Source organism: Danio rerio, chromosome 23 (genome assembly GCF_049306965.1).
Source record: "Danio rerio strain Tuebingen ecotype United States chromosome 23, GRCz12tu, whole genome shotgun sequence".
Classification (NCBI taxonomy): domain Eukaryota; kingdom Metazoa; phylum Chordata; class Actinopteri; order Cypriniformes; family Danionidae; genus Danio; species Danio rerio.
Window position 1 is genome coordinate 14636131 of NC_133198.1, and position 26182 is coordinate 14662312.

General features: G+C 42.8%; 1 protein-coding gene across 1 annotated transcript in view; it reads left to right on the plus strand.

Annotated features, from left to right (window-relative positions):
* Positions 1-24272: 24272 nt before the first annotated feature.
* The window catches only part of samd10b (sterile alpha motif domain containing 10b), a 214939-nt gene continuing 213029 nt past the window's right edge, over positions 24273-26182 (plus strand). The window contains exons 1-2 of the mRNA XM_001922974.7: positions 24273-24462; positions 24797-24935. Coding sequence (XP_001923009.4) covers positions 24433-24462; positions 24797-24935 — 169 coding nt within the window. The 5' untranslated portion in view covers positions 24273-24432. The remainder of the gene's footprint in view (positions 24463-24796; positions 24936-26182) is intronic.

Below are 26182 nucleotides of genomic sequence, written 5' to 3' on the forward strand. Positions count from 1 at the left end.
GGGGTCTGGGCATGCTCAGGATGTGTGCTATTGTCCTGGGGCCTCATGTACGAAGACTTGTGTTGAATTCATACTAAAACATTGCGTTAGCACAAAGCTGTAAATGTGCGTACACAGTAAAAAAATCTGATGTATGAAACACTGCGTACGCGGAACCCATGCATATTCTTTTCGTACATCCGACTTAACGTGAAATTGAGTGCATGTGCACGAGCACAAAACCCCTCCCTGCCTCCTCCCTCTAATAAATATGGTAATGACTCTACTTTGGCAAAACCAAACTCGAACTCGGCTCGAATTCAGCGTCGGATGAACTAATTTTTCTTTTCCTGCACTACAAATCACATTTTGCCATCACGAGGAAGACAAGTAGGAATCATTAATAAGTGTGTGTATTATGTTGAGCGCATTTGAGCATAACATATTATTTGCACTTTTATTGAATGGAAATGTTTCTAATTCAAGTATGCAAATTCGTCTTCAGATAGCGCCTTTATAGCAATGTGTGTGCAGTCAATCATTCTGATTGTATTGGGAAAACCGGCGATCGCTGCAAACTGAGCTTTAATGTTTGACTTGTCAACTGCATGGTATGGAAACCTCATATACCTGCTAGACATACCAATGATGCCGTCCCATACAGTGTGCAATTTAGCACAATTGTCTCTAGGAGTAGCCAATGGAAAAAAAAAAACAAACACACAAGAAATGCATGTATGCCAGGCATAAAGTTGGCGTGGACTCACGTTCATTTCATCGTAAATCCAAAAATGAGCGTGAAATCTGGTGAACGCAAAGTTTTTGTGCGTACACAGCATTGATAAATGAGGCCCCAGGGGCCTCATATACAAAGACATGCGTTGAAATCCATACTTAAACATTGCGTACGCACAAAGCTGTAAATGTGCAGATTCGGGGTACGCAGTGTTTCATACCTCTGAATTTTTTAATGCGTATGCCAAATCCCACGCATATTCTCTTTGTACATCCGAATAAACATGAAACTGAGCGCAATATGCACAAGCGCAAAACCCCTCCCTGCCTCCTCCCCCGTATAAATATGCTAATGACTCTACTTTAGCAAAACTAAACGAAGAAGTAATGGCAAAAGCAAGCAAAAAGAGAAACTAAACAGAATGTGAATTGGAGATGCGCCAGGTAGACTGGAGAAAAACGATGTTATTTGCAAGTTTGTCCTCTGGAATTAATAACAAAAGAAAAAAAAAAAATAGAATGGGAGAGTTTAGCTGGGGGCAAAGCAGTGGCGCAGTAGGTAGTGCTGTTGCCTCACAGCAAGAAGGTTGCTGGGTCGAGCCTCGGCTCAGTTGCCGTTTCTGTGTGGAGTTTGCATGTTCTCCCTGCGTTCGCGTGGGTTTCCTCCGGGTGCTCTGGTTTCTTCCACAGTCCAAAGACATGCGATACAGGTGAATTGGGTTAATTGTACGTAGTGTATGAGTGTGTGTGTGAATGTGTGTGTGGATGTATCCCAGAGATGGGTTGCAGCTGGAAGGGCATCCGCTGCCTAAAAACTTGCTGGATAAGTTGGCGGTTCATTCCGCTGTGGCGCCCCCAGATTAATAAAGGGACTAAGCTGACAAGAAAATGAATAAATAAGTTTAGCTGACGCGGTAACGCAGCAGGGTCTTGATGGACAACTAATTGGAATGAGCTAATAGAGTGATAGTTGAGCACACTTCAACAGTGCGAGTGGCGTAGCTCATAAAGTGCATGACAACATGTTTTGACACTATTATTCCTTAACCTGATCTAAAAAAATCTGCGTCTGATGAACTTATTTTTCTATTTTCCCCACTACAATTCAGATTTTGCCTACTCTTCATCACGAGGAAGACAAGTAGGAATCATTAATAATTGTGCGTTTCTATGTTAAGCGCATTTGAGCATAACATATTATTTGCACATTTATTGAATGGAAACGTTTCTAATTTACGTATGTAAATTCGTTTTCAGATGGTGCGTTTATACTGTAGCATTGTGCGTGCAGTAGATTGCTCCGTTTACATTGGGAAAACCGGTGATCGATGCAAATTGCGCTTTAATATTTGGCTGGTCAACTGTTTACATTGGGAAAACCGGCGATCGCTGCAAATTGCGCTTTGATATTTGGCTGGTCAACTGTATGGTATGAAAACCTTATATCTGCTAGACGTGCAGGTGATGCCGTCTTTTACAGCTGCCATTGCACGGCTCAAAGATACGTTGTAGTGTGCAATTTAACAGAATTGCCTCTAGGAGTCACCAATGGAAATAAAACCAACACACAAAAACACATGTACACCAGACATGAAGTTGCCGAGGACCAACGCACATGCTCACGTTCATTTCATCGTTAGTAAATCCAAACGTGAGAGTGAAACCTGGCGTACGCAAAGTTTTTGTGCGTACGCAGCATTGATACATGAGGCGCCATGTGTTTGAGTTTGTTTTGTCGTGATGTTTCAATTTTAGTGTGTCCGTCTAGTTGATTTCGGTTTCAGTTGGCACTGGAATGGAACATGCAGGTTGCCTGTGTGAGTGCAAGGTGAGTGTTTTTAATTATCATGTACTCATGTCTTGCGTTCAGTCTTCTGTTGGTGTTGTGTTTAGCACATGGTTAATCTTTACATGCTCCGTGTGCTTTAGTTTTTCATGTGAACAAGTGGATAATGTGTTCTCTTGTTGGCTGTGTGTTCTAGTGCAGATGGACGCTGATGTTCGCTACCTGCCCACGACCCACGCCTGGTTCACGGACTCTGATACTTGCAGCCTGCCCTCGATCTATGCCTGGTAATACTCCCTGTGTCTATTCATCGCCAGTCTTGATTCATCATAGACTGTTGTTATTGTGTGTTTGCACGTTAGTGCATATTGTGTGTGTGAATAAGTGCTTGAGCAATAAATACTGCATAATGGATCCCTCCGTGTCAGTCTCCTCGTTACAGAAGACTTCGCCCAACACGGATCCCGCAGCCATACAGGTTTTGTCACAGGAAGTTACCACTCAGGCTCAGGTACTCACCACACATCAACAACAACTAACTCATTTGACTCAGTTAACAGATGAACTGGTGAGATCTCTGCAAAACCTGCAAGCTGCTCCCACAGCGCAACTCACCGCTAACTACTCTCCGACTCAACCCATGCAAACCCAGACTCAGAATGCTTCAGGAGTACGCTTGGCTTTCCCCGATAAATTCTCAGGTAACCCAGCTAAATGTAAAGGCTTCTTGCTGCAGTGTAAGCTATTTATTGCCCAACAACCCTACTTATTTAAGGATGACAATGTGAAAATCGCTTTTGTATGTTCACTGCTTACTGGCAAAGCTTTAGACTGGGCTACTGCTGTTTGGCCAGATAGCACCCCGATATTCCCCCCGTTCAATGACTTTCTCAAGCGCTTTTGCACTGTGTTTGATCACCCTGAGAGTGATCGTAACGCTGGTGAGGAGCTTTTATATGTACAACAGGGAGATCGACCCGCAGCTGAATTCGCTCTGCACTTCCGCACGCTGGCAGCGCAAACAGGCTGGGCTGATGATCCACTCACTACACTCTACCGCAAAGCTCTAAGACCAGAATTGCAGAAGGAGATGGCATGTCGGGATGAGGGGAAGACTCTGGATCAACTCATTGAACTGTCAATCAGCTTAGACACTTTGCTTCGCACCCGTAACCCCATATGCTCTGCTATTTCCAGTCCTGTATCCCCTGAAACTCCCACGGAGCCCATGCAGTTGGGTAGAACTCGCTTGACCCCCGAAGAACGTGAACGGAGGAGACGGAACCAATTATGCCTGTATTGCGGACTTTCAGGTCACATGAAGAACTTATGTCCCAATAAACCTCCACCTAAGGCACTTCCGGTGAGTGCAACCACCGTTTTCACGACCAGTAATGACACCATGAGTGTACCTGTTTGTTTGAAGTATGAGGAGGTTGAGATTTCGACTTTGGCTATGGTCGATTCAGGAGCCGCTGGTAACTTTATTGACTGCAAGTTTGCTGCTGCTCACTCCATCCCTCTAACTTCCTGTACTTCCTCTCTAGCCATCACTGCTATAGATGGGCGCCCCCTGGGGAAAGGACACATAAAGTACCGAACTCAGCCCTTATGTCTTCGCACAGGCTCTCTCCATGTGGAAGAAATCTCCCTTCTCGTTATCGACTCTCCCCGACACAATGTGATTCTCGGACTCCCCTGGTTACAACGTCATGATCCCCAAGTCTCCTGGAAAACGGGTGAGATTGTAAAATGGAGTGAGAGGTGTTTAACCCAGTGTCTACACTCCGGATCTCCCGTTCAGATTAACGTTATCTCTAGTATGGAGGATTCTGAACTCTGTCAAGTTCCCAGAATGTATCACGATTTACTCGAAGCCTTTAACAAGAGAAAAGCAACCAAACTCCCACCTCATCGTGAGTATGATTGTGCCATCAAACTATTGCCCGGCACCACGCCCCCTCGTGGTCGCATATTCCCTCTCTCTCAACCTGAAACCGAAGCCATGAATTCTTACATCTCTGAGGAACTGGAGAAGGGATTTATAAGACCCTCTACGTCACCTGCTTCAGCTGGGTTCTTTTTTGTCAAGAAGAAGGACGGCAGTTTACGCCCTTTTATTGATTATAGAGGTCTGAATCAAATAACCAGTAAATACCGTTATCCTCTACCACTAGTTCCAGCAGCACTTGAACAGCTCCACTCAGCTCAATATTTCACCAAATTGGATCTCCGTAATGCTTACAACCTTGTTCGTATTCGCCAAGGAGATGAGTGGAAGACCGGGTTCTCTACCATTAATGGGCACTACGAATATCTCGTTATGCCTTTCGGCCTAGCTAACAGTCCTTCCGTGTTTCAAGCCTTTATCAATGAGATATTTTGAGACATGCTCAATAAGTGGGTCATCGTATACATTGACGACATCCTGATTTACTCCAATTCCCTACCAGAACACATTCAACATGTCAGAGCAGTGCTACAACGCCTCATCCAGAATCAATTATATGCCAAAGTATCCAAATGTGAATTTTATCAGACATGTATTTCATTTCTGGGTTACATCATCAGTCACGAGGGAGTTGCTATGGACCAGCAGAAAGTTGACGCTGTCACTCACTGGCCACAACCTGAAACCATCCGGCAGTTACAACGTGTCCTGGGATTCGCCAACTTCTACAGACGGTTCATTAGAAACTTCAGTTCAGTAGCTGCTCCTCTCACCGCGATGGTAAAAGCCAATAATGCCCGTCTAAAATGGAACTCGGAAGCCATTCGGGCATTCAACCAACTCAAAGCTCGCTTCACGGAGGCACCCATTCTGTGTCACCCAGACCCCACACGACCCTTTATTGTGGAGATTGACGCTTCTAATTCCGGTATCGGAGCCATCCTGTCCCAAAGATCCTCTACTACGAATAAGCTTCATCCCTGTGCATTTTATTCCCGTAAGCTGAATTCTGCTGAGAGAAACTATGATGTGGGTAACTCCTCGCCATGAAGGCTGCACTCGAGGAATGGAGACATTGGCTTGAGGGAGCAAAACACCCATTCACCGTCATTACTGGTCACAAGAATTTGGAGTATATTCGATCATGTAAACGCCTGAATCCCAGACAAGCCCGATGGGCGTTGTTCTTCACTCAATTTGATTTTCAAGTCACCTACATTCCAGGCTCCAAGAATATTAAAGCGGACACTCTCTCTCGTATCTCTGACGAGGAAACTTCGCTAGAGGAGGTAGAACCCATCCTTAAAGACCCATTGATTATTGCACCCATTAGATGGGACATCGAACATGAGATCACGCAGGCTTCCGAACAAAATCCTACTCCGCAGGCATGTCCCGAGGACAAAATATATGTGCCCCCCGTGCTCCGTGAGAAGTTGATCGCTGAAGTACACAATCACCCCAGCTCCGGTCATCCAGGCAGCACTGCTACGGCTCAGATGATTCAGTCTCGTTACTGGTGGTCCTCCCTGAATAAGGACGTGATTAACTTCCTGAATAAATGTTCTCCCTGCCAAATGGCTAAACACTCCCGTCATCGTCCAGCTGGTTTACTGCAACCTTTAGAGATTCCCCGTCGACCCTGGTCTCACATAGCCATAGACTTCATCACGGATTTGCCCCTGTCACAAGGAAAGACCACTATCCTCACGATTGTGGATCGCTTCTCCAAAGCCTGTCGACTCATTGCCATACCCAAGCTACCCACAGCCTTAGAAACCGCAGAGCTTCTGTGCGAACATGTATTTCGCTATTATGGTCTTCCCGAAGACATTGTCTCAGACCGAGGTCCCCAGTTTACATCCCGATTATGGTCAGCCTTTTTCCAAAACCTCCAGATCAACATCAGTCTAACTTCCGGCTATCACCCTCAGTCTAACGGACAGACAGAACGCCTTAATCAGGAGATCGGGCGCTTTCTCCGCACATACTGTCACGCCAACCAATATGACTGGAACAAGTTCCTAATGTGGGCGGAATACGCACAAAACTCCTTGAGAAAGGCAGCCACAGGTCTAACTCCGTTTCAATGTGTATTAGGTTTCCAACCTCCCCTGTTTCCCTGGTCCGGTGAGACCACTGACCTTCCCGCAGTCGACACATGGTTCAAAAGAAGTGAGGAGGTCTGGAACGCAGCTCACACTCATTTGTCACACGCCATCCGAAGGTTTAAAGAAAAAGCCGATCGTCACCGTCGCCCTGGTCCCACGTATTCCCCAGGACAGTGGGTATGGCTATCTACAAGAGACCTTCGCTTGAGATTGCCCTGTAAAAAGCTCAGTCCCAGTTACGTGGGTCCTTTCCAAATAGAACGTCAGATTTCACCTGTTTCCTTTCGTCTGACACTCCCTAACCATTATCGCATTTCTCCTACCTTCCATGTTTCCCTGCTCAAGCCTGCTGTTGGTCCAGCCGAGGCGGATAGGGAGGTGGCAGCCTCTCTCTCATGATCGACGGAGAGGAAGCCTATCAGATCCACGAGATCCTGAGATCCAGACGCCGGGGTGGTCAACTGCAGTATCTCATCGATTGGGAGGGGTACGGTCCGGAGGAAAGATCATGGATCAATCGTAAGGATATTCTTGATTCAACACTACTGGATGAGTTCCACTTAAAGCACCCGGATATGCCGGCCCCTCGCCCCCGTGGAAGACCCCGGCGTCGAGACTCTTCTTACTTCAGGAGCTGTTCGTTGGGGGGGGGGCTCTGTCACCGACTCGGTCCCAGTCATTCCCCTCGCTGGCCAACAGAGGCCACCATCTCCGGACTTCTAAGCATTACATCATCCATTTACCCTGATCATGCACACCTGAACTGAATCCTGCTAATGACCCACGTACCCTTTATAAGCCAGCACCAAACGCTCACTCAGTGCGAAGTCTTGTTTAGCCCCGGCCAGCATTTCTGAGCGTTATTCCTGCCTGACTCCTTGTGTATTACTCCAGCCTGTTTCTTGACTCTGCTTCGCCTTCTGCCTGCCCATGACCCACGCCTTGTATACGGACTCTGATACTCGCTGCCTGCCCATGAACCACGCCTGTTATACGGCCGCTGATGTTCGCTACCTGCCCACGACCCACGCCTGGTTCACGGACTCTGATACTTGCAGCCTGCCCTCGATCTATGCCTGGTAATACTCCCTGTGTCTATTCATCGCCAGTCTTGATTCATCATAGACTGTTGTTATTGTGTGTTTGCACGTTAGTGCATATTGTGTGTGTGAATAAGTGCTTGAGCAATAAATACTGCATAATGGATCCCTTCGTGTCAGTCTCCTCGTTACACCATTATAAGTTTATAATGTTCAACTGTTTGCTTGTTAATTCTTTCTCCAGTTAGTTCTAGTATAGTCCTGTCATTGCCAGTGCAGCCAAGTATTTTTTTTTTTTTGTTGTCTTTTGTTTTCACCCTCATGGGTTTTGTTTCCTTTTTTGGTTTATTTTATAATCAATAAACCGATTTGTTTTTTTGTTTTGTTTTTTTTTTTTTTGTATGGAAAAGTCCTCACTCCTTTTTTCCACCCACTGACCGTACAAAAAAACTTTGAAAGAAATTTCTAAATTATTATTATGATACATTTCTATATTTCTTAATTTTTTTCTAGTGTTAAACACCAAAGTTTTGAAGTACTACAATTTTATAAATGAATTTTACATTCAGTTTAACAATTAAACATAATGTACTTGCAACATGTTTGTCTTTACAAAATATGTTTACTTATAAAGCCATTTGCTTTCCAAAATCCTTGCCCTTACAAATTAATTGTTGAGCAAACTCGTCTCAGCATGTATTTTTAAGTTGAGGAAACAAGCACTCTTGTTAAGATAACTTAAAGATTAGTCGAAACAGAAAAACCTACAATGCTACATTGAATTAACAAATTCAGAAACTGCAAGTTTGCAAACTTACGAAGTTTGCACACTGAACTGAACTAATCTGAACTTCAACACAAAACTGAACTAACACTGTTTTAATTCACTATAATGTTCTATGTGAAGCTGCTTTGACACAATCTACATTATAAAAGCACTATAGATATAAACATGAATTGAATTTAGTTGAAAAAAATGAAATGTGGAATCACCCAAAAATTATAATTCTAGCACTATTTACTCATCCTCCCGTTGTTCCAAGCTTGTTTGATTTTTTTTTTCTTCTGTTGAACACATGGACATCACTGAAAAAAATTTAGACATTGACAATGAGTTTCATTTTTTTTTTTTTTATTATTGTTATCAATTACTTTTCCCGCTACATTCTTCAATATATATGTATATATATATATAACAGAAGAAAGGTTTAGAACCACTTGATTTTGACAAAATGATTTGGAAGTTTAAATTTCAGGTAAACTACCCCTTTGTGTATACGTCTTCTCTGGCATTTGGTGCATCTCCTGGTGATAGCAAGAACTTGAGGTACATGCAGCAAAACCTCTTTGTAAAAATGGGCCACTGAAGACCTCTCAGATGTACTGATTTTACACACTTTCCTCACACACTCCCTCCTCCAAAGCTTCACGACAAGCGAGTGTTGCCCTGAGGCGTGACAGGAGCACTTAACAGGCTTTTTCTTTCTTTTCTAAAGACCAGATATGGCACTTATCCTAGTGCAACTGCAAGAATGGAGGAGTCAGAGTAAAAGAGTGTGTTGTGACCCAGAAGAAACTCATACTGTGGACAAGTTGTAAAGCTTTAGGTGGAGTCAGCACTTCCCATTGTTTAAAAAGCTTCAAGTCACTTGTTCTTCTGTGTGGTAGTTTTACTTAAACATGACCCATAAATGAAAATGAAACATTAAAGAATATGTTGATGTATAACAAAAATTTGTTTAAAATAAATAATTTGATGATGTTTATGCAAAAAGTTATCAGGAAAATCCGATGAGCATATAAAAATAGAGTCAATAAATAGATAGACAGACAGACAGACAGACATATAGATAGACTGTAAAAAGAAATTGTGATTTTAACAGTAAAAGTCTCTACAATGTACAATGAAAACTTGTTAAATGATTTAAAGCTCATTTTTGTACAAAACACGAAAAAATAGCTGTACTAGATCTAACCTTTGTTTTCAAGAAACTAATCAGAGTGTCTGAAATCTAACTGCACCCTCATTCACTAGTTTCTAAATTAGTCAATTACTTTTACAAGTAAGTAAAAGTATTATTTATCATTATTTATTCATTTATTCATTATTTGAAGAGCTGAAGTTGATGAGGTAATAATACAACTCTTTCGCGAAACTGAATAGTTCTAACTACTAATGAAGCTTAACATTTGTTTCCACAGTATAAAATGTGTGTAGTTTTGGTGAAATAAAATAACTGTAATCGATAAAATGTGCATCATATCAATGCATACATGCAAATTAGTCAGAAAAACGTAAATTGTTCTAGCTTTCAAGATATGATATAGATATCTAGGCAATAGGCATATATTATCTAGATATGATATAGCCAGTCACATCTGTTTCTGTAATAGTTAAAACACAGTGAGTTCATGCATCTAGCATATTGTATAGCTACACTGTAACATGCTATGTCAGTTAGCAGGGGATTATAAATCGACTTTCTTATGAAAATACCTGAGATGGCTGGAAGAAGACATACAGTTGAAGTCTGATTAGCCCCAGTTGAATTATTAGCCCCCTGTTCATTTTTTCCCCTAATTTCTGTTTAACGGAGAGCAGATTTTTTCAACACATTTCTAAACATAATAGTTTTAATAGCTCATCTCTAATTACTGATTTATTTTATCTATGCCATGATGACAGTAAATAATATATGCCTAGACATTTTTCAAGACACTTCTATACAGCTTAAAGTGACATTTAAAGGCTTTAAAGGCATGTTAGGGTAATTAGGCAAGTTATTGTATAACGATGGTTTGTTTTGTAGACTATCAGAAAAAAAAATAGCTTAAAGGGACTAATAATTTTGACCCTAAAAGGGTTTTTAAAAAGTGTAATACTACTTTTATTCTAGCTGAAATAAAACGAATTAGAATTTCTTCAAAAGAAAAAATATTATCAGACAGACAGTGAACATTTCCTTGCTCTGTTAAACATAATTTGGGAAATATTTAAAAAAGAAAATATAATTCAAAGGGGAATAATAATTCTGACTTCAACTGTATAAACATTTATTATCGCAGTCGTGTAAATGATCAGTTAAAGCCTTTTTATGTTTATTCAGATCTTATTTTCAATAAACTACAGCAATAGCTGGTTGCCTTCATCCATATGAAGGACTTTCTGGACTTTTCTACTACTTTTGTGAGGCATATCTGGAATTTCTGCTCAATGAATGAATGAAACAGGCATTACTTGCATTTAAAGTGCTACAATGCCAACATTACCTTATTTTGAGGAAAACTGAAAAAAAAATCTCCCTCGAAAGAAATTTGAAGTAAACACATTTCTAGCATATACATCTTTATTTTTATTTTTGTACTATTTTTGATAAAATTGTTATTATTTCAAAAATAGTAGCCTATTGAATATCAATATTTTGCAAGGTATTGAATTGAGAAATTCCAGTATCTTGACAACACTACATCCCAGTTAATCGCTCTGTCCAACTGAACATGTTTGTAGCTTTGTATCACATTGGATAACACCTCACACTATATAATAAATCATATTTTCAGATTTGAAGACATGCAGAAAATTACATTTTCAAAAAACAAACAGAAACCGCAAATCAGGAGAGGAGATAGGAGGCTCAAGAGGTATGATATGGCTCACAACAGACTAGTAAATTAGAAGTGGGATAATTAATTAATGTTTTTTTTTTTTCCTTTTTGGTTTTACAAGTCACAAAGCACAGCTAACCACAGCTGCCAGTTTTTTAACCGTAAAATCAATTAAAAAAAAAACAGCAAAGTACTGTAAAACATTTTTTTGTCACCATTGTGGAGGATAGTAGCATCTGGGTGGAATTCCAAGATGAACTAAGAGTATATGTTGTTATGCTGCATCTTCTTTTGTTTAAAGGTAACTGTGTTACTAATGCAGTGAAAATCTGTTTGCTATTTGTAGACTCACATGAACACATTAGTGCATTGAATTAATGACTTTAAGTTTTTATGCACTAAGCTACATTTTTGTGAACTGAACATTGTTCATGAAATATGGTAATTTTCCATAAATTTAACAGTTTTATAAGTGATGTTTTGTAAACAAATTTCGAGAGGAGCATGCGCAGAAGTTTCTGTATTGAATATGTCATTAACAATTATCCCACTATCAAATCAGTTCTTGAACAAACCCCTATATATACCAAAGCTGTCTTACCTGCAGCATCTCACGACTTTAGCATCCCTCCACCACCCCATCACCTCACCTCTTGCATTGCATTCCAGAGGGGAGCGTTCTGGGGCTGGGCTAGATACTTCTTCGCTCGAATCACAACTCCTCTTTGTTTCCTGATAAGGGGAATAACTCGAGTTGGGGTGTCTCCCCAAGCTCAGAGGCCTCTCCCTGGACAGCACGCCAAATACGCCTTATACTTAAACGAATGCAAGTGTGAACTCGTCAAACTTCCGTCTTTTGACGGAAAAATCATGCCACTACAGCTGCCAGTATTTTTCCATAAATATAACTCTTTTTTTTTTAAACAGTGTAGATAGATAATGGATTTTGTGACTTTTTATTGCATATACCTGACTTTTTCTTCTAGTTATTGTTTTCAATCCTGAGAAAAACAGTTGTTAGATACTCAACTGTGCAATAGCAAATACATGAAATAATAGTCGCAATTTTGAGATACACATCAGAACTGTCAAATGTTAACATTCTAAATTCTGAAGAAAAAGAACACAATTCGGCTACGCAGTGGCGCAGTAGGTACTGCTGTTACCTCACAACATTGTCACTGGGTCCCTGGTTCAAACCTTGGCTCGGCTCAGCTCAGTTGGCGTTACTGTATGGAGTTTGCATGATCTCCCTGTGTTTGCGTGGGTTTCCTCCGGGTGCTCTGGTTTCCCTCATAGTCCAAAGACATGGGGTACAGGTGAGTTGGGTAGGCTAAATTGTCTGTAGTGAATTTGTGGATGTTTCCCAGAGATGGGTTGTGACTGGAAGAGCATCCACTTTGTAAAATTGTGCTGGATAAGTTGGTGGTTCATTCCGCTGTGGCGACCCCGGATTAATAAAGGGACTAAGCCAACAAGAAAATAAATAAATGAATGAATGAATGAATGAATGAATGAACAACAGAATTCAAGAAGTTCTGTCTTAATTCCTAATTTCAACTTTATATCTTGCTCTGTTTCTGTTGATGTTTTGCATGTTCCCTAGCTTGTCTGTGAACTTGTTGTCTGTGTTTCAAGTGTCATATAAGATCAGTCTCACAATTTTGCAAATTCAAGTCCACTGATTTTAGTATACTAACCCCGTTTGTTTGTCAGACTTGGGTATACAGACAGGATACAGGATACTAGCCTTGCCGAGAGAGCTTAACATGCTGCAATGTAAGAAAACGTGCAATTACAAAAAACATCAGCAAATTGAGAAAAGATCTTTAGCGGTTTGACAACACTCATGCTAGAAATTGTCACAATGCAAACAAATTATTAAAAAATACTCAACATTTTTTCACAAAACAAACAATTTATAAAAACGGGCTGCACTCTAAAAATCGTAATTTTATATTTTGTTTTTGGCAGCTGGATTGCCATTGCCGAAAATAATGGCCATTATATTGCAGAACTTTACCATAAAATAACAGACGTTAAATTACAGAAATTTACCAAAAAATTTTAATTTAAGCAAATTTCTGTAATTTAACAACCATTATTTTATGGTAAATTCCTGTAATTTAACAGCCATTTACAGATATTTTTACAGTGTGCAACACAATTCATTCATTCATTTTCTTGTCGGCTTAGTCCCTTTATCAATCCGGGGTTCCCACAACAGAATAAACCACCAACTTATCCAGCAAGTCTTTACACAGCGGATGCCCTTCCAGCCGCAACCCATCTCTAGGGTTGGGTATCGTTTGTTTTTTTTTCGATACCGGTGCTACATCGATACTTTTAAAACGATACCGGTGCCAAAACGGTGCCTGAATCGATACTCTTTAGCCACAAAATGATGGTGGATACCTCAACAAAAATGTTTTATTTGACAAAATATTTTAAAAAATCATTTTAATAGAACAATATAATTAAAAAGTAATATAATTAAAGTAAACATCAATTCATATTGTATTACATTAATACATTTCCTTTGATCATTTGTTGGTTAGCATGAATTTAAGATTTGCACTATGAAATTACATTAGCTTACTATTAACCTGTGGGGGGCGGGCAGGGGCCATGTACATTTGGGAGCACATTTTAACATGTATATCACAAAATACTTAAAACATTATTCAAAACCATTTGTTTTCATGCAAGACTCTGCAGTCTTCATAAACAAGATAATTAAATAACTTAAACTGAAAATAATCTTCCTTGTTCATTTATTTGACAAGTACGTTATGCTGGTGTAGGAGAACACATTTCTAACATTCAAGTACATCAAGGCACATTGTTGCACCTGTAAACTTTAACAGGCCTACAGTTGAAGTCATTTTATTTTGCCCTCCCATTCATTTAAAATAATGTTTCTGAACATTTTTACAGTGTTTCCTAAAAAAATAATTTTTCTGGAGTAATAATATGTCATATTTCTTATTGTTTATTTCGTGAATAAAATAAGTTTTTTATTTAAATAACAATAAGGTAAGTATTATTAGCCTCCTTAACAAATATTTGCTGTATATTGTTGATATACACAAATCAGTTACAAAATCATTTGACTAATTATTTTAACTTTCGTAGTTAACTGATTAACTCTAAATTACACTTTAATCTTAATAAAAAAACCTATAAAATACTTAAAGGGACTTTGTCTGAATACAACTGTCTTTCAAAATAACTAGTTAAATGTTCTGCACTGACTGTCAGCATGGGGAAGATAAAAAAGTAGATATTAGAAATAAGTTAGTTAAATTATTGTATTTAAAAAAGTGTTGTAAATAAATCCAGTGTTGAAGATGGAAATCAAAAATGAATGAAGGCAAAACTAAACATGTTGAATATGACTTAGGCTACATGAGCATTACTGAAAACTACATTTGATCAATGTCTTAACTTAGATCTGTTCTTTGGTACTTGCGACTGTTTGTTAATTCAAGACTGCATTTCCTAACGTTAAACTATGTACACTAGATTTCTGATTAATAATGGTCTCTGCATAGCCGAGGACTTCCTATATTAACAGTGTTAAAATCGCTATTGAAAACAGAAGTCTAATATCATCAACGGTGGACATTTTGATGGTGTTTCACAACATGAACATGACTGAAGTTTAATCTTTTTATTACCTGTGTCAATTTGGGCATCAACTTCTGATGAATGCGGGGAACTGATGTGCGCAGCACCTTCACAGAGAGAGCCAAAACAGAGGGAGCAACACCTCAGCACGCGAGAGAGGCTCTACCTTTAAGCCCTCAAATTTCATTTAGTTTGGCATGTTTCCCTCTTACACGCAACTTTTGTAAAGACAATCCTTGCTTGTAAAATACGCTTTAAAATGCTTAGTTTAAGCAAATTGGATGAACGTGATCACGCGGTACCCAACCCTACCCATCTCTGGGAAACGTTCGAGGTTACAGAAGTAACCCTTCGTTCCCCGAGGAGGGGAACAGAAGTGCCATAGAGTGGATTGATTGAATCCACGAATGGGAGGATTCGGTTCAGAAGCCGCTTGTCTGAAAGAGTATTGAACGGGCCAATGAATGCAATGAATTGGCAGTGTAAGCTTGCACAGGTGTACTTCACTGCCAATTATCCCAGCATATGAGCACACCTGGAGCGAGCAAACGCCATCCTTTTAAGCTGAAGAGACTTTCAAACAGCTAAGGGACAGTCATTATGGCGACGGAGTATGGCACTTCCGTTCCCCTCCTCGGGGAATGAAGGGTTACTTCTGTAACCTCGAACGTTCCCCTTCGGTTGGGGAACTTCAGTGCCATAGAGTGGATTGATTGAATCCACGAATGGGAGAAGTATGGAAAGCGCCATAATGACTGCACCTTACCAACGCCCCCGATGAGGGGATAGTCAAGCAAGCGTGACGCACCCACATCATGGGAGGCGCGGTCCTCCAACGTGTCCCTGGCCCTAATTTATCCTACTTCGACAGGATTTAGATATATTTTTTGGGAAGTCGTGAGCATCTAGATAATTCTAGGAAAACACGACAGTACGTTGGGAAGCGTGCAATCCCGATAGGGAGGACGCTGCGGAGGCCATCCGTTACCCAAGGGGGGATAGATGGCAGAATTTACATATGGACTAGCCCTAAAAAGGGGGAGTACGCATAGCAAAAGAGTGGTTAGCGGAGAGGGAAGACACGGGTCCGCCCAGGGTGGGGGGGGACTTAACCGTGGCGGAATAAGCATATGGGATCACCTAGTGGGGATTACGCATAGCAGGCACCTATACCCAAAACGCGGGCTGACCAGCGGGCAGACCTACAACGTAGTGGGCCAGCAAGTAACTCCTCCGCTGAGTCAGTGCTGGGGGCCACGGAGGAATCTGCAGGGCTCACCTGACGGGGAACTTTACTGACAGATAAAAAGGCGCACGTACCTCCGTGTTAGAGAGAATGGCGCAGCAAGCGTGTTTCAACACCCTACCGAATTGTTTCCTCAATCACCAAGGGTTACCTAATACCCTTGAGGAAACCGGCTCCACTCGCAGATTGTAAAACCTTGCAAATGTGTTGGGTGTCACCCAGCCCGCAGCTCTACAGATGTCTGGCACACACTCTCGGGGGACGCAGCTCACTCGGCTCTGATAGCGAAAGAAAGGCATCCACAATCTAGTGGGAACTTATTTCGGTACGGCACTTCCCTGCTGCCGACCGCTATAACAGACGAAGAGCTGCTCAGATGATCTAAACTCTGAGTGCGGTCCGGATAATATGCAAAACGCGAACTGGACAATAAAGAATGGCTGGGTCTGCCTCCTCCGAGGGCAGCGCTTGCAGGCTCACTACCTCATATTAAAACGGAGTGGTAGGAACCTTGGGCACATATCGCGGGCGGGGTCTCAGGACGTGAGAGAAAGCCAGCCCAATTACAGGCACGAGTCACTGACCGAAAAATGCCTCCGGGTCCCCGACCCTCTAATCGATATCAACGCGACCAGCAGAGCTGTCTTCAGGGACAGAAAGATACTGAGTCGAGGATCGAAGGGATCTGACGCGGCTTGTGTAGCGAGGGCGAGATCCTAAGAGGGCATGAGAGGGGGCGAGGTGGATTAATTCGCTTAGCGCCCCTGAGGAACCGGATGATGAGGTTATGCGTTCCCACGGTGCTGCCAGCCACCGCGTCATGAGAGCGGAGATGGCAGCCACGTAACCTTGAGTGTGGAGGGCGACAGCCTGCTCTCCAGCTTCTCTCGGCGTAAAGAAAGCACAACGCTGATCTAGAAAATTACGGGGGTCTTCTCTGCGAGAGACACACCATTCAGTAAATAGACTCCACTTCAGGGCATAGGCGCGCTCGGGGAGGGGGCTCTAGCCCGAGTGACGGTATTAGCCACCGCACTCGGAGGTTACCTAAGTCTTCCTCGCGTCTAAGGACCTCCAAAGATCAGCGAGGGTGCCAGATGGTGCCCTGTCCTTGAGAGAGTAGGTGCTCTCTCGAAGGGACTGCCAGGGGAGGGCTATCGCGAGGGAGAGCTCTGACATCCAGGTCCGGTTGAGCCAGAGGGGCGCAACCAGCAACCTGTTCCTCGTCCTCCCTGACCTTGCACAGTAACTGCGCGAGCAGGCTCACTGGGGGAAACGCGTATTTGCGCATGCCCCGAGGCCAGCTGTAAGCCAGTGCATCCGTGCCGAGAGCACTCGGTCAGGAAAAGAACAACTGGCAATGAGCGATCTCGGGGGAAGCAACAGATCGATCTGGGCTTCCCCGAATCGCGCCCATATCAGCTGGACAGACTCGGGGTGGAGTCTCCATTCTCCAGGACGTAAAGCTGCCGTGAGAGCGCATCGGCTGCACGGTTGAGCTTGCCTGAATATGAATGGCGTGCAGCGATTTCAGCCGCGGATGACTCCAGAGGAGCAGACGGCGGGCGAGCTGAGACATGCGGCGAGAGCGCATACCCCCCATACGGCTGATATACGCCACCAGGGCCGTACTGTCCGTCCTGACCAGCACGTGTTGCCGCTCCAGCACCGGAAAAAACGGTGGAGAGCGAGGAACACTGCCAACAGCTCCAGGCGATATGCCAATGCAACTGGGTACCTTTCCACAGGTCCGCAGCCGCATGCCCGCAACGCACAGCCCCCCAGCCCATGTTGGAAGCGTCGGCTGAAACGACAGCAAGACTGGACGCCTGTTCTAGAGACACCCAGGCCTGTAGGAACGAGGGGTCGCTCCAAGGGCTGAGGGCGCGGCGACACAGCGCAGTAACAAAGACTCGGTGTGCGCACGCGTGCCATGCGCGTCTGGGGACTCGATCGTGAAGCCAGGGCTGAAGTGGTCTCATATAGAATAATCCGAGCGGCATGAAGCGGTTGTGGATGCCATATGCCCCAGGAGCCTCTGAAATAGTTTCAGTGGTACCACTATTTTACTGTCGAGCTCTCTCAGACAGTACAGCATCAGCTGAGCGCGCTCTCCGGAGAGGCGCGCTGCCATGGTGACCGAGTCCAGCTCCAGCCCGAGAGAAGAGATCCTCTGCACGGTTGCGAGTATGCTCTTTTCTAGGTTGACCTGAAACCCCAACAGGTGGAAGTGCTGGAGCACTTTGTCTCTGTGCATAATCAATTGCTCCGAGAGAGGGCAAAAATCAGCCAGTCGTCAAGAAATTGAGTATGCAGATGCCCGCGAGCCGAAGGGGAGCTAAGGCACCCTCCGCGGGCTTGGTGAGGACCCGTGGAGACAGAGAGAGCCCGAAGGGGAGGGCTTTGTATTGCCAAGCTCGACCTTCAAATGCAAACCGCAGAAACTGACGGTGGTGAGGAAGAGTGGAGACATGGAAATACGCGTCCATCAGGTCTAATGCTGCAGACCAACCCAGAGGACGAACGCACCGGAGGATGCGCTTCTGCGTGAGCATTCTGAATGGCAGCTTGTGCAGACAGCGGTTCAAAACGTGCAGATCTAGGATTGGCCGTGACCCACCGCTCTTTTTGGGCACGATGAAGTGTGGGCTGTAAAACCCGCTCTCCATCTCGGCTGGAGGGAGCGGCTCGATTGCATCCTTCGCCAGGAGGACAGCAATCTCCTCTCGCAAGACATGGGCGGACAGGGGGCTGACCCTGGTGAATACACACCCGTGACTTGGGGGGCCGTTTCGCGAACTTAATCGCATAGCCGAGTCTGATTGTGCGTATGAGCCACCGCGAAGAGCTGGCCCGCGCTAACCAGGCAGGCAGAGCTCTCGCTAATGGACTCATCGCTACAATCGCTGACTTACCAGCAGTGGGGCAGCGCGGAGTGGGTGTGCTGATCCGGGAAGCGCGCGGGTCCCACGGAAAAGCTGGAGGTGAGATATTTGCTCTCACTCCGCACCCGAGCTCCGGAGGGGAGGCTAGAGGGGTGGGAGAAAGGAGACCGTCCTCCCAGCGCTCGTGAGCCACTGGCGAAACACACCGAATCTGCAAGCTAGAAAGCATAGCGTCCCAGACTGGCAGATGTTGGGCTGTCACATCCGGGGAGGTGGAAAAGTGCCCTTTCATAATGTTTTCATGGCAGTAAAAAAGTGCCATTGGAAATAGGGCCCCGCCCTCCAGCGGGGAAAGAGCAAGTTCCCTCTTCTACAGATGGCCTGTCCCAGGGACGCTTCGCGGTCCGTTGCCAGACTTAGCGGCATTCTGGGCAGGGGGGCTGCCTGCTTCCGAGGTGCCCGACGCGCTCGCTTCGCCAGAGGCATGTGCGGGGGCGGAGCAGCTCTCGTAGGCGGGCGCCTTCGGCGAGGAGCAGGTATGAATGGCACGGCGGGCGGAGCGGGCTACTTACCGCCGATAAGACATCACCCATCAACTGCTCTCTCACCGCCTTGAATTCCTGGGTGAATTCACAGACGGTGTCGCCGAACATGGGTTGGGATATGGGGAAAGTCAAGAAAGCGGACTTTGTCGACTTCGCGCATATCAGCCAGGGGTGGCGCTCCTGGATCACTAATGTGGACATCGTCCTCCCCAACGCACACGCAGCAGACTCAGTAGTCCGAAGAGCTAAGTCGGCGGCGGTGCAAAGCTCGTAATCCTGGGTTGGACCCACCCTCGTGCAGCTCGGCCAGCGCCTGCGCTAGGTAGCGCTGGTAGGTGGCTATCGCATGCAAGGCGGAAGCAGCCTGGCCCGCAGCTATGTAAGCTCTAGCTCCGAGAGAGGCAGATAACTTACAGGCTTTGGATGGGAGACGAGGCGGACCCCGCCAAGAAGAGGCGCCGCGCGGATTGACCGCCATCGCGCACTCAACCTGAGGAATCGCCACATACCCCCTGGCTGTTCCACCGTCAAGAGTGGTGAGGGTGGAGGGACACGCAGTACGAGCAGAAAAAAGTGCTTTTCAAGACCGCGTGAGCCTACTGTGCACCTCCGGGAAGAAGGGAACGCCCCTCTAGTCGGTCCGGCCGCGGAGCTGGGGGATAAACCATCTCCAACCCATGGCTGAAGCAGCCCGGGAAAGCACGGCTAACATGTCCGTTTCAGGATCCGTAGTGACAGCGCTCACCAGCCCGAAGGGGGCGAGCGGGTCTAGATCATCATCGGACAATGAAAGCCCACCCTCCGATGCCGTGGTGGACGTCTGGTCTCCGGTGTCATCGGGCGTAAGGGCTACCATCTGTTAGACGGATCGCTTCCCCCGCCCGAAGCTTGGATGGAGCGCTTAGAGGAGCGGGAGGTCCGCGGGCCCGTGGGCGACGGATTATCTCTCGCTGAAACCCTCAGATCTGCCCGAGTGCCCGCTGCAGAGCAGGGGACAACTGGTGTGGTTCACCATTTTGCAAAGGCTAGCCGCGATCTGTACTGCGCAACAGTCATGGCATCGCAATGACGACATGAACTGCCCGCGAGCAGCGCATTAACATGCTGGACCCCCCAGACATGTAACGCAGTGCCCGTGCCCATCATCCGAGGAAAGGAAACCACCGCATCCAGAAACGCACAGTCGGAGCGCCGTCCTGAAAAGGACGTGCTGCACGACTGTGTTGCTCTTTCTGTGAAGTTTGCAACTTTATACGCACCGCTCTGGAGGACCGGACCCAAAGAACGCCAGGCAAGGGAGAAACCCAGCTCGACCGTCTGCCGCTGCGTGTACACACTCTGGACCGGGAGAATGCTCTCGTTCGCTCAGAATCGCTGGTCACAGCAGGAGGAACGCTCATCGACTCGATCAGAAAGTCTCTGAAGCGAAAAGAATGGCGTTTGGTCGCTCCAGGTGTGCTTAAATGCTGGGATAATTGGCAATGAAGTACACCTGTGCAAGCTTACGCTGCCAATTCATTGCATTCATTGGCCCGTTCAATACTCTTTCAGACAAGCGGCTTCTGAACCGAATCCTACCATTCGTGGATTCAATCAATCCACTCTATGGCACTGAAGTTCCCCAACCGAAGGGGAACATCCACACTCACATTCACACACACATTCATACACTACGTACAATTTAGCCCACCCAATTTACCTGTACCGCATGTCTTTGGACTGTGGGGGAAGCCGGAGCACCAGGAGGAAGCCCATGCAAACGCAGGGAGAACATGCAAACTCCACACAGAAACACCAGCTGAGCCGAGGCTCGAACCAGTGACCCAGCGACTTTCTTGCTGTGAGGCGACAGCACTACCTGCTGCGCCACTGCTTCGCCCTGTGCAACACTATGCAATTGAAAATTGAAAAATGTTTCAAGTAGACCCTAAAACGTGACAGACATGGGTGTTTACTGTAGGTTATGTTTATTTAGGCTAATACATACCAAAGACACAGGAATTGGGATATTAAAATGAACAAACAAAAAACTCACCTTTCAAAGATCACCTATACAACTTCACTGAGCACTAGTCACAGCACAGATGTGTTTGTCACGTTTTTAGGTCCCCTTAAAACCATTTCTGTTGCAGAAATGTTTTTAAATGCAGCAAATTTTTATTTATTTGTTTGTGTTGTGAGAAAAAGCAGCGCGTTTCATTGATTTGTTTGTATTGTGAGAAAATGCAGTGCGTTTGATTAATTTGTTTGCGTTGTGAGAAAATGCAGCACGTTTCATTATTTTGTTTGCGTTAAGAGAAAATGCAGTGTGTTTGATTAATTTGTTTGCATTGTGGGAAAAAGCAGTGCGTTTCATTAATTTGTTTGCGTTGTGAGAAAATATAGCATGTTTTATTTATTTGTTTGCATTGTGAGAAAATGCAGCGCGTTTCAATAATTTGTTTGTGTTGTGAGAAAATGTAGCGTGTTTTATTCATTTGTTTGCATTGTGAGGAAATGCAGTGTGTTTCATTGTTTGTGTAATTTGTTTGCGTTGTGAGAAAATGCAGCACGTTTCATTATTTTGTTTGCGTTAAGAGAAAATGCAGTGTGTTTGATTAATTTGTTTGCATTTTGAGAAAAAGCAGTGCGTTTCATTAATTTGTTTGCGTTGTGAGAAAATGTAGCATGTTTTATTTATTTGTTTGCATTGTGAGAAAATGCAGCGCATTTCAATAATTTGTTTGTGTTGTGAGAAAATGTAGCGTGTTTTATTCGTTTGTTTGCATTGTGAGGAAATGCAGTGTGTTTCATTGTTTGTGACGAGGTAATGCAGCACTTTTTATTAATTTAATTTCGCTGTAAGAAAATGCAGTGTGTTTCATTAATTTGTTTGCATATGAGAAAATGCAGCACGTTTTAATAATTGTTTGCGTTATGAAAAAATGCAGCGTGTTTTAATAATTTGTTTGTATTGTGAGAAAATGCAGTGTGTTTAATTAATTTGTTTGCGTTGTGAGAAAATGCAGTGCGTTTGATTAATTTGTTTGTGTTGTGAGAAAATGCAGTGTGTTTGATTAATTTGTTTGCGTTGTGAGAAAATGCAGTGCATTTAACTAATTTGTTTTTGTTGTGAGAAAATGCTGTGCGTTTCATTAGTTTGTTTGCGTTGTGAGTAAATGCAGCATGTTTTATTAATTTGTTTACATTGTGAGAAAATGCAGTGTGTTTCATTAGTTTGTTCGTGATTTGAGGTAATGCAGCACGTTTTATTAATTTAATTGCATTGTAAGAAAATGCAGTGTGTTTCATTAATCTGTTTGCAGATGAGAAAATGCAGCACATTTTATAAATTTTTTGTTATGAAAAAATGCACGTTTTAATAATTTATTTGCGTTGTGGGAAAATGCAGTGTGTTTTATTAATTTGTTTGTGTTGTGAGAAAATGCATTGTGTTTTATTAATTTGTTTGTGTATGAAAAAATGCAGCGTTTTATCAATTTATTTGTGTTGTGAGAAAATGCAGTGTGTTTTATCAATTTGTTTGCATTATGAAAAAATGCAGCATGTTCCATTAATTTGTTTGCGTTGTGAGAAAATGCAGTGTGTTTTAATAATTTGTTCGTTGTTGCACGCGTACTGAAGAGCGGTGTTGTCGCGCGCGTTCTGATCAGCTGTGTCAGCCCTATGTGTGCACGTGCCTGTGCAGAGTGTTTTACTAATTTGTTTGCGCTATGAGAAAATGCTGTGCCTTTCATTAATTTGTTTGCGTTGTGAGTGAATGCAGTGTGTTTTATTAATTTGTCTGCGTTGTGAGTAAACGCAGTGTGTTTTATTACTTTGTTTGCATTGTGAGAAAAGGCAGTCTGTGTCTTTAATTTATTTGCGTTGTGAGAAAATGCAGCGCGTTTTATTAATTTTTTTGCATTGTAGGAAAATGCAGCATGTTTCATTAACTGTTTGCGTTATGAGAAAATGCTGCGTGTTGTGATATTTTGTTTGCATTTCATAGGGTTTCTTTTACATCATCAGTGTTATAATGTAATTAAAATACACTTATTTTAACAGACTTAAGTATTTATTTAGTTGCTCAAAAATAAAACGAGATGAAAGATATCAGGAGTGCAGTCCTGGGAAAATATTGGTATCATAAATTTCTACATTACTTCTCAGCAAGGCAGTTAAGATCATTGAATTTAATTTTTTTTTTTTTTTTTGGCGATTTTGTAATGGCAAGACACCAGAAGTTTACCAGAAGCACCTGAGCTGGCTTACTGAAAGTTAAAAGTCCTTGTGCATATTGCTTTGTGAGGCATTGGTTTGCTGGTGTCCTGAAATTTTATCATCCGCTACTGTCATTATGCTACTGTATTTGAATGGTTCTGAGGTTGGGGTTAGAGATTAGGTAGGTTAGGGTGATACAGCTTCATATCACACTGCTCCACATTAAAATTTACACTGGTGGCAAAATGTGTGGACACACATTGACCTAGAAGGTTTTTTTTTTTCTTAAACTTGTGAAGCTCAAAAGGTTTGCTTTTTTGATTGATCCATTACACATTTTGCTTGTTTGTTGTCATTTATGAAAATCAAAAGCAAAAAGCAGAATTAGCAAAAGCATAAAAGCATAGCAAAAGCATAGCAGAATTTTTAGTAATTTAACAAAAATCTTATAAATAATTATAATTATTATATTAGTTATGTCTGGTTTTAGTTTTAGGTCGTATTTTTATATAGCTAGTCTAATAGAACATAATTTCTCAGTACATTTTTTTTACTGACGACTTCCCGACAATTCCACAAGACATCTTATCTGTCCTTGCTCTTTATCAAAGTGCGTTTAGGTAAACCTAAATAAGCTACTTTTACCACACGTTTTGTATATGATTACTTTTTAGTTAGGAGCTTATTAAAAACAATTCATAATAACTTTAAACCCATGCAACAAACTGCAAACAGCCTCATAAAGGTATGTGTCAACAAAGATTTGTGTTGTTGCGCTCTCCCATGCGTTAGCCCCATATGTTCCACTCTCCCTCGTGCACGCAATAGTCTAGATGTAATTTAAATGACACGCGTGTTTTATTGCACTGACTCCATATCATTAATCTTCACATACACTCGTGTAATCAGCGGATCAAGCTCAGTATGTGAAAGCGTTCAGCACTAAGGTGACAGGCAGAGGGAGGGGTTTAAACTTGCCGAGGCTTGGGGATCTGAATGACTGTCATCTCTCTTCCTCGGTAGTGTGTTTGTGTGCGTGTGTGTAGACGCGTGCATTGATTTCTCCTGCTCCACGACAGATCTTTGCGCTCGGAGGAGTCGTTCAGGAGCACCAGCTCTTACTTCTACCGGAACGGACCGGACACCCGTGGGCATGGCAGACTCCCACTGAAGCCATCACGGAGAGATACGCGTTCATACCGACTATGGCTGTAGACGGTAAGCGCACGGTGCTTGTTTTTACTACGCATAACAAAACAATTGAATTCATGTTACTGAAGCCACATGCGAACGGAGATTGCGTTTATTTACACTGTGAGGTGACTTTTCTGTATTATATTATTCTGAAAACTGTTTTAATTTACTAATACAAACTACAGTGCATTTATATCATTTACACAGTGTTTGCAATAGGCTACTATATCTAATACCCCTGTGCGTCAAAGTCTATGAATACTATTGAATAGCAAAATATAGAATGATAGTTAACATATTTATTTGCATCAATTTAACATTTTTATACGTATTTATGTACTGCTGTTTTTCAGCTGTTTTTTTTTTTTACTTGGCCGTCAGTAATTAAATTGCGCCTTGAAGCCTTTTCTGTTTGAGCTATATGTTTTAAGTGTATCTATTTATTAGACATTAGTGTGGTATTTGCTAATATCCAAACTGCACTTTCATTATTATTATTTGCTTTGCTACTGAGAATGCCATATTCAAGTATACTGGTCATAAAGTGAATGGTGCAGACTTACACGTTGTGTGTTTATTTACATGGTGGCATGTGTTACCGTTTACAGACAACATTTATTACTTTACTGCACTTCTACTGGTCTGAAATCCACAATTTTTGTATACTAATTCACACTATACTGCAACTTTATATATTTTACACAGTACTGTATTATTGTACCAAGTAATTTCTTGTACTAAATTGAAGCACTAATATGCTTATGGCCTTTAATATCATATATTTACATACTTGTTTACATCCATTTAATATAATTTATGAGGATATTATTTATGCATGCAATGATAGATTCGACCACTTAATGAGTTTTATTTACAGGGTAGCATATAATGTGATAAGGAGACAATATTGTTATTTAGACTAAGATTTTGTGACCTGGAACTTACTATAGTATAAATTAAACTTAAACTGTTACCACAATATTTATGCAGTACTGCTACTTTACATATAACTTGGTACAAATACAACTATAATACATTACACAATACAATATATTTATATAATTAATCATTGAATAATATTTTCTTTAACTTTAACTTAGTTTCTGTAAACCATTTGATTTATTTAGCAAATTTTATTTATTTATTTTATTAAATTTTATTTATACAGACACCTTCCATCTTCATTAACTATACAGAACACCTGCAGATCAGCTACTGGCATTTAAAACAGCCAATGAAGGTGTCATCAGTGTAAGACTTATTTTAATATT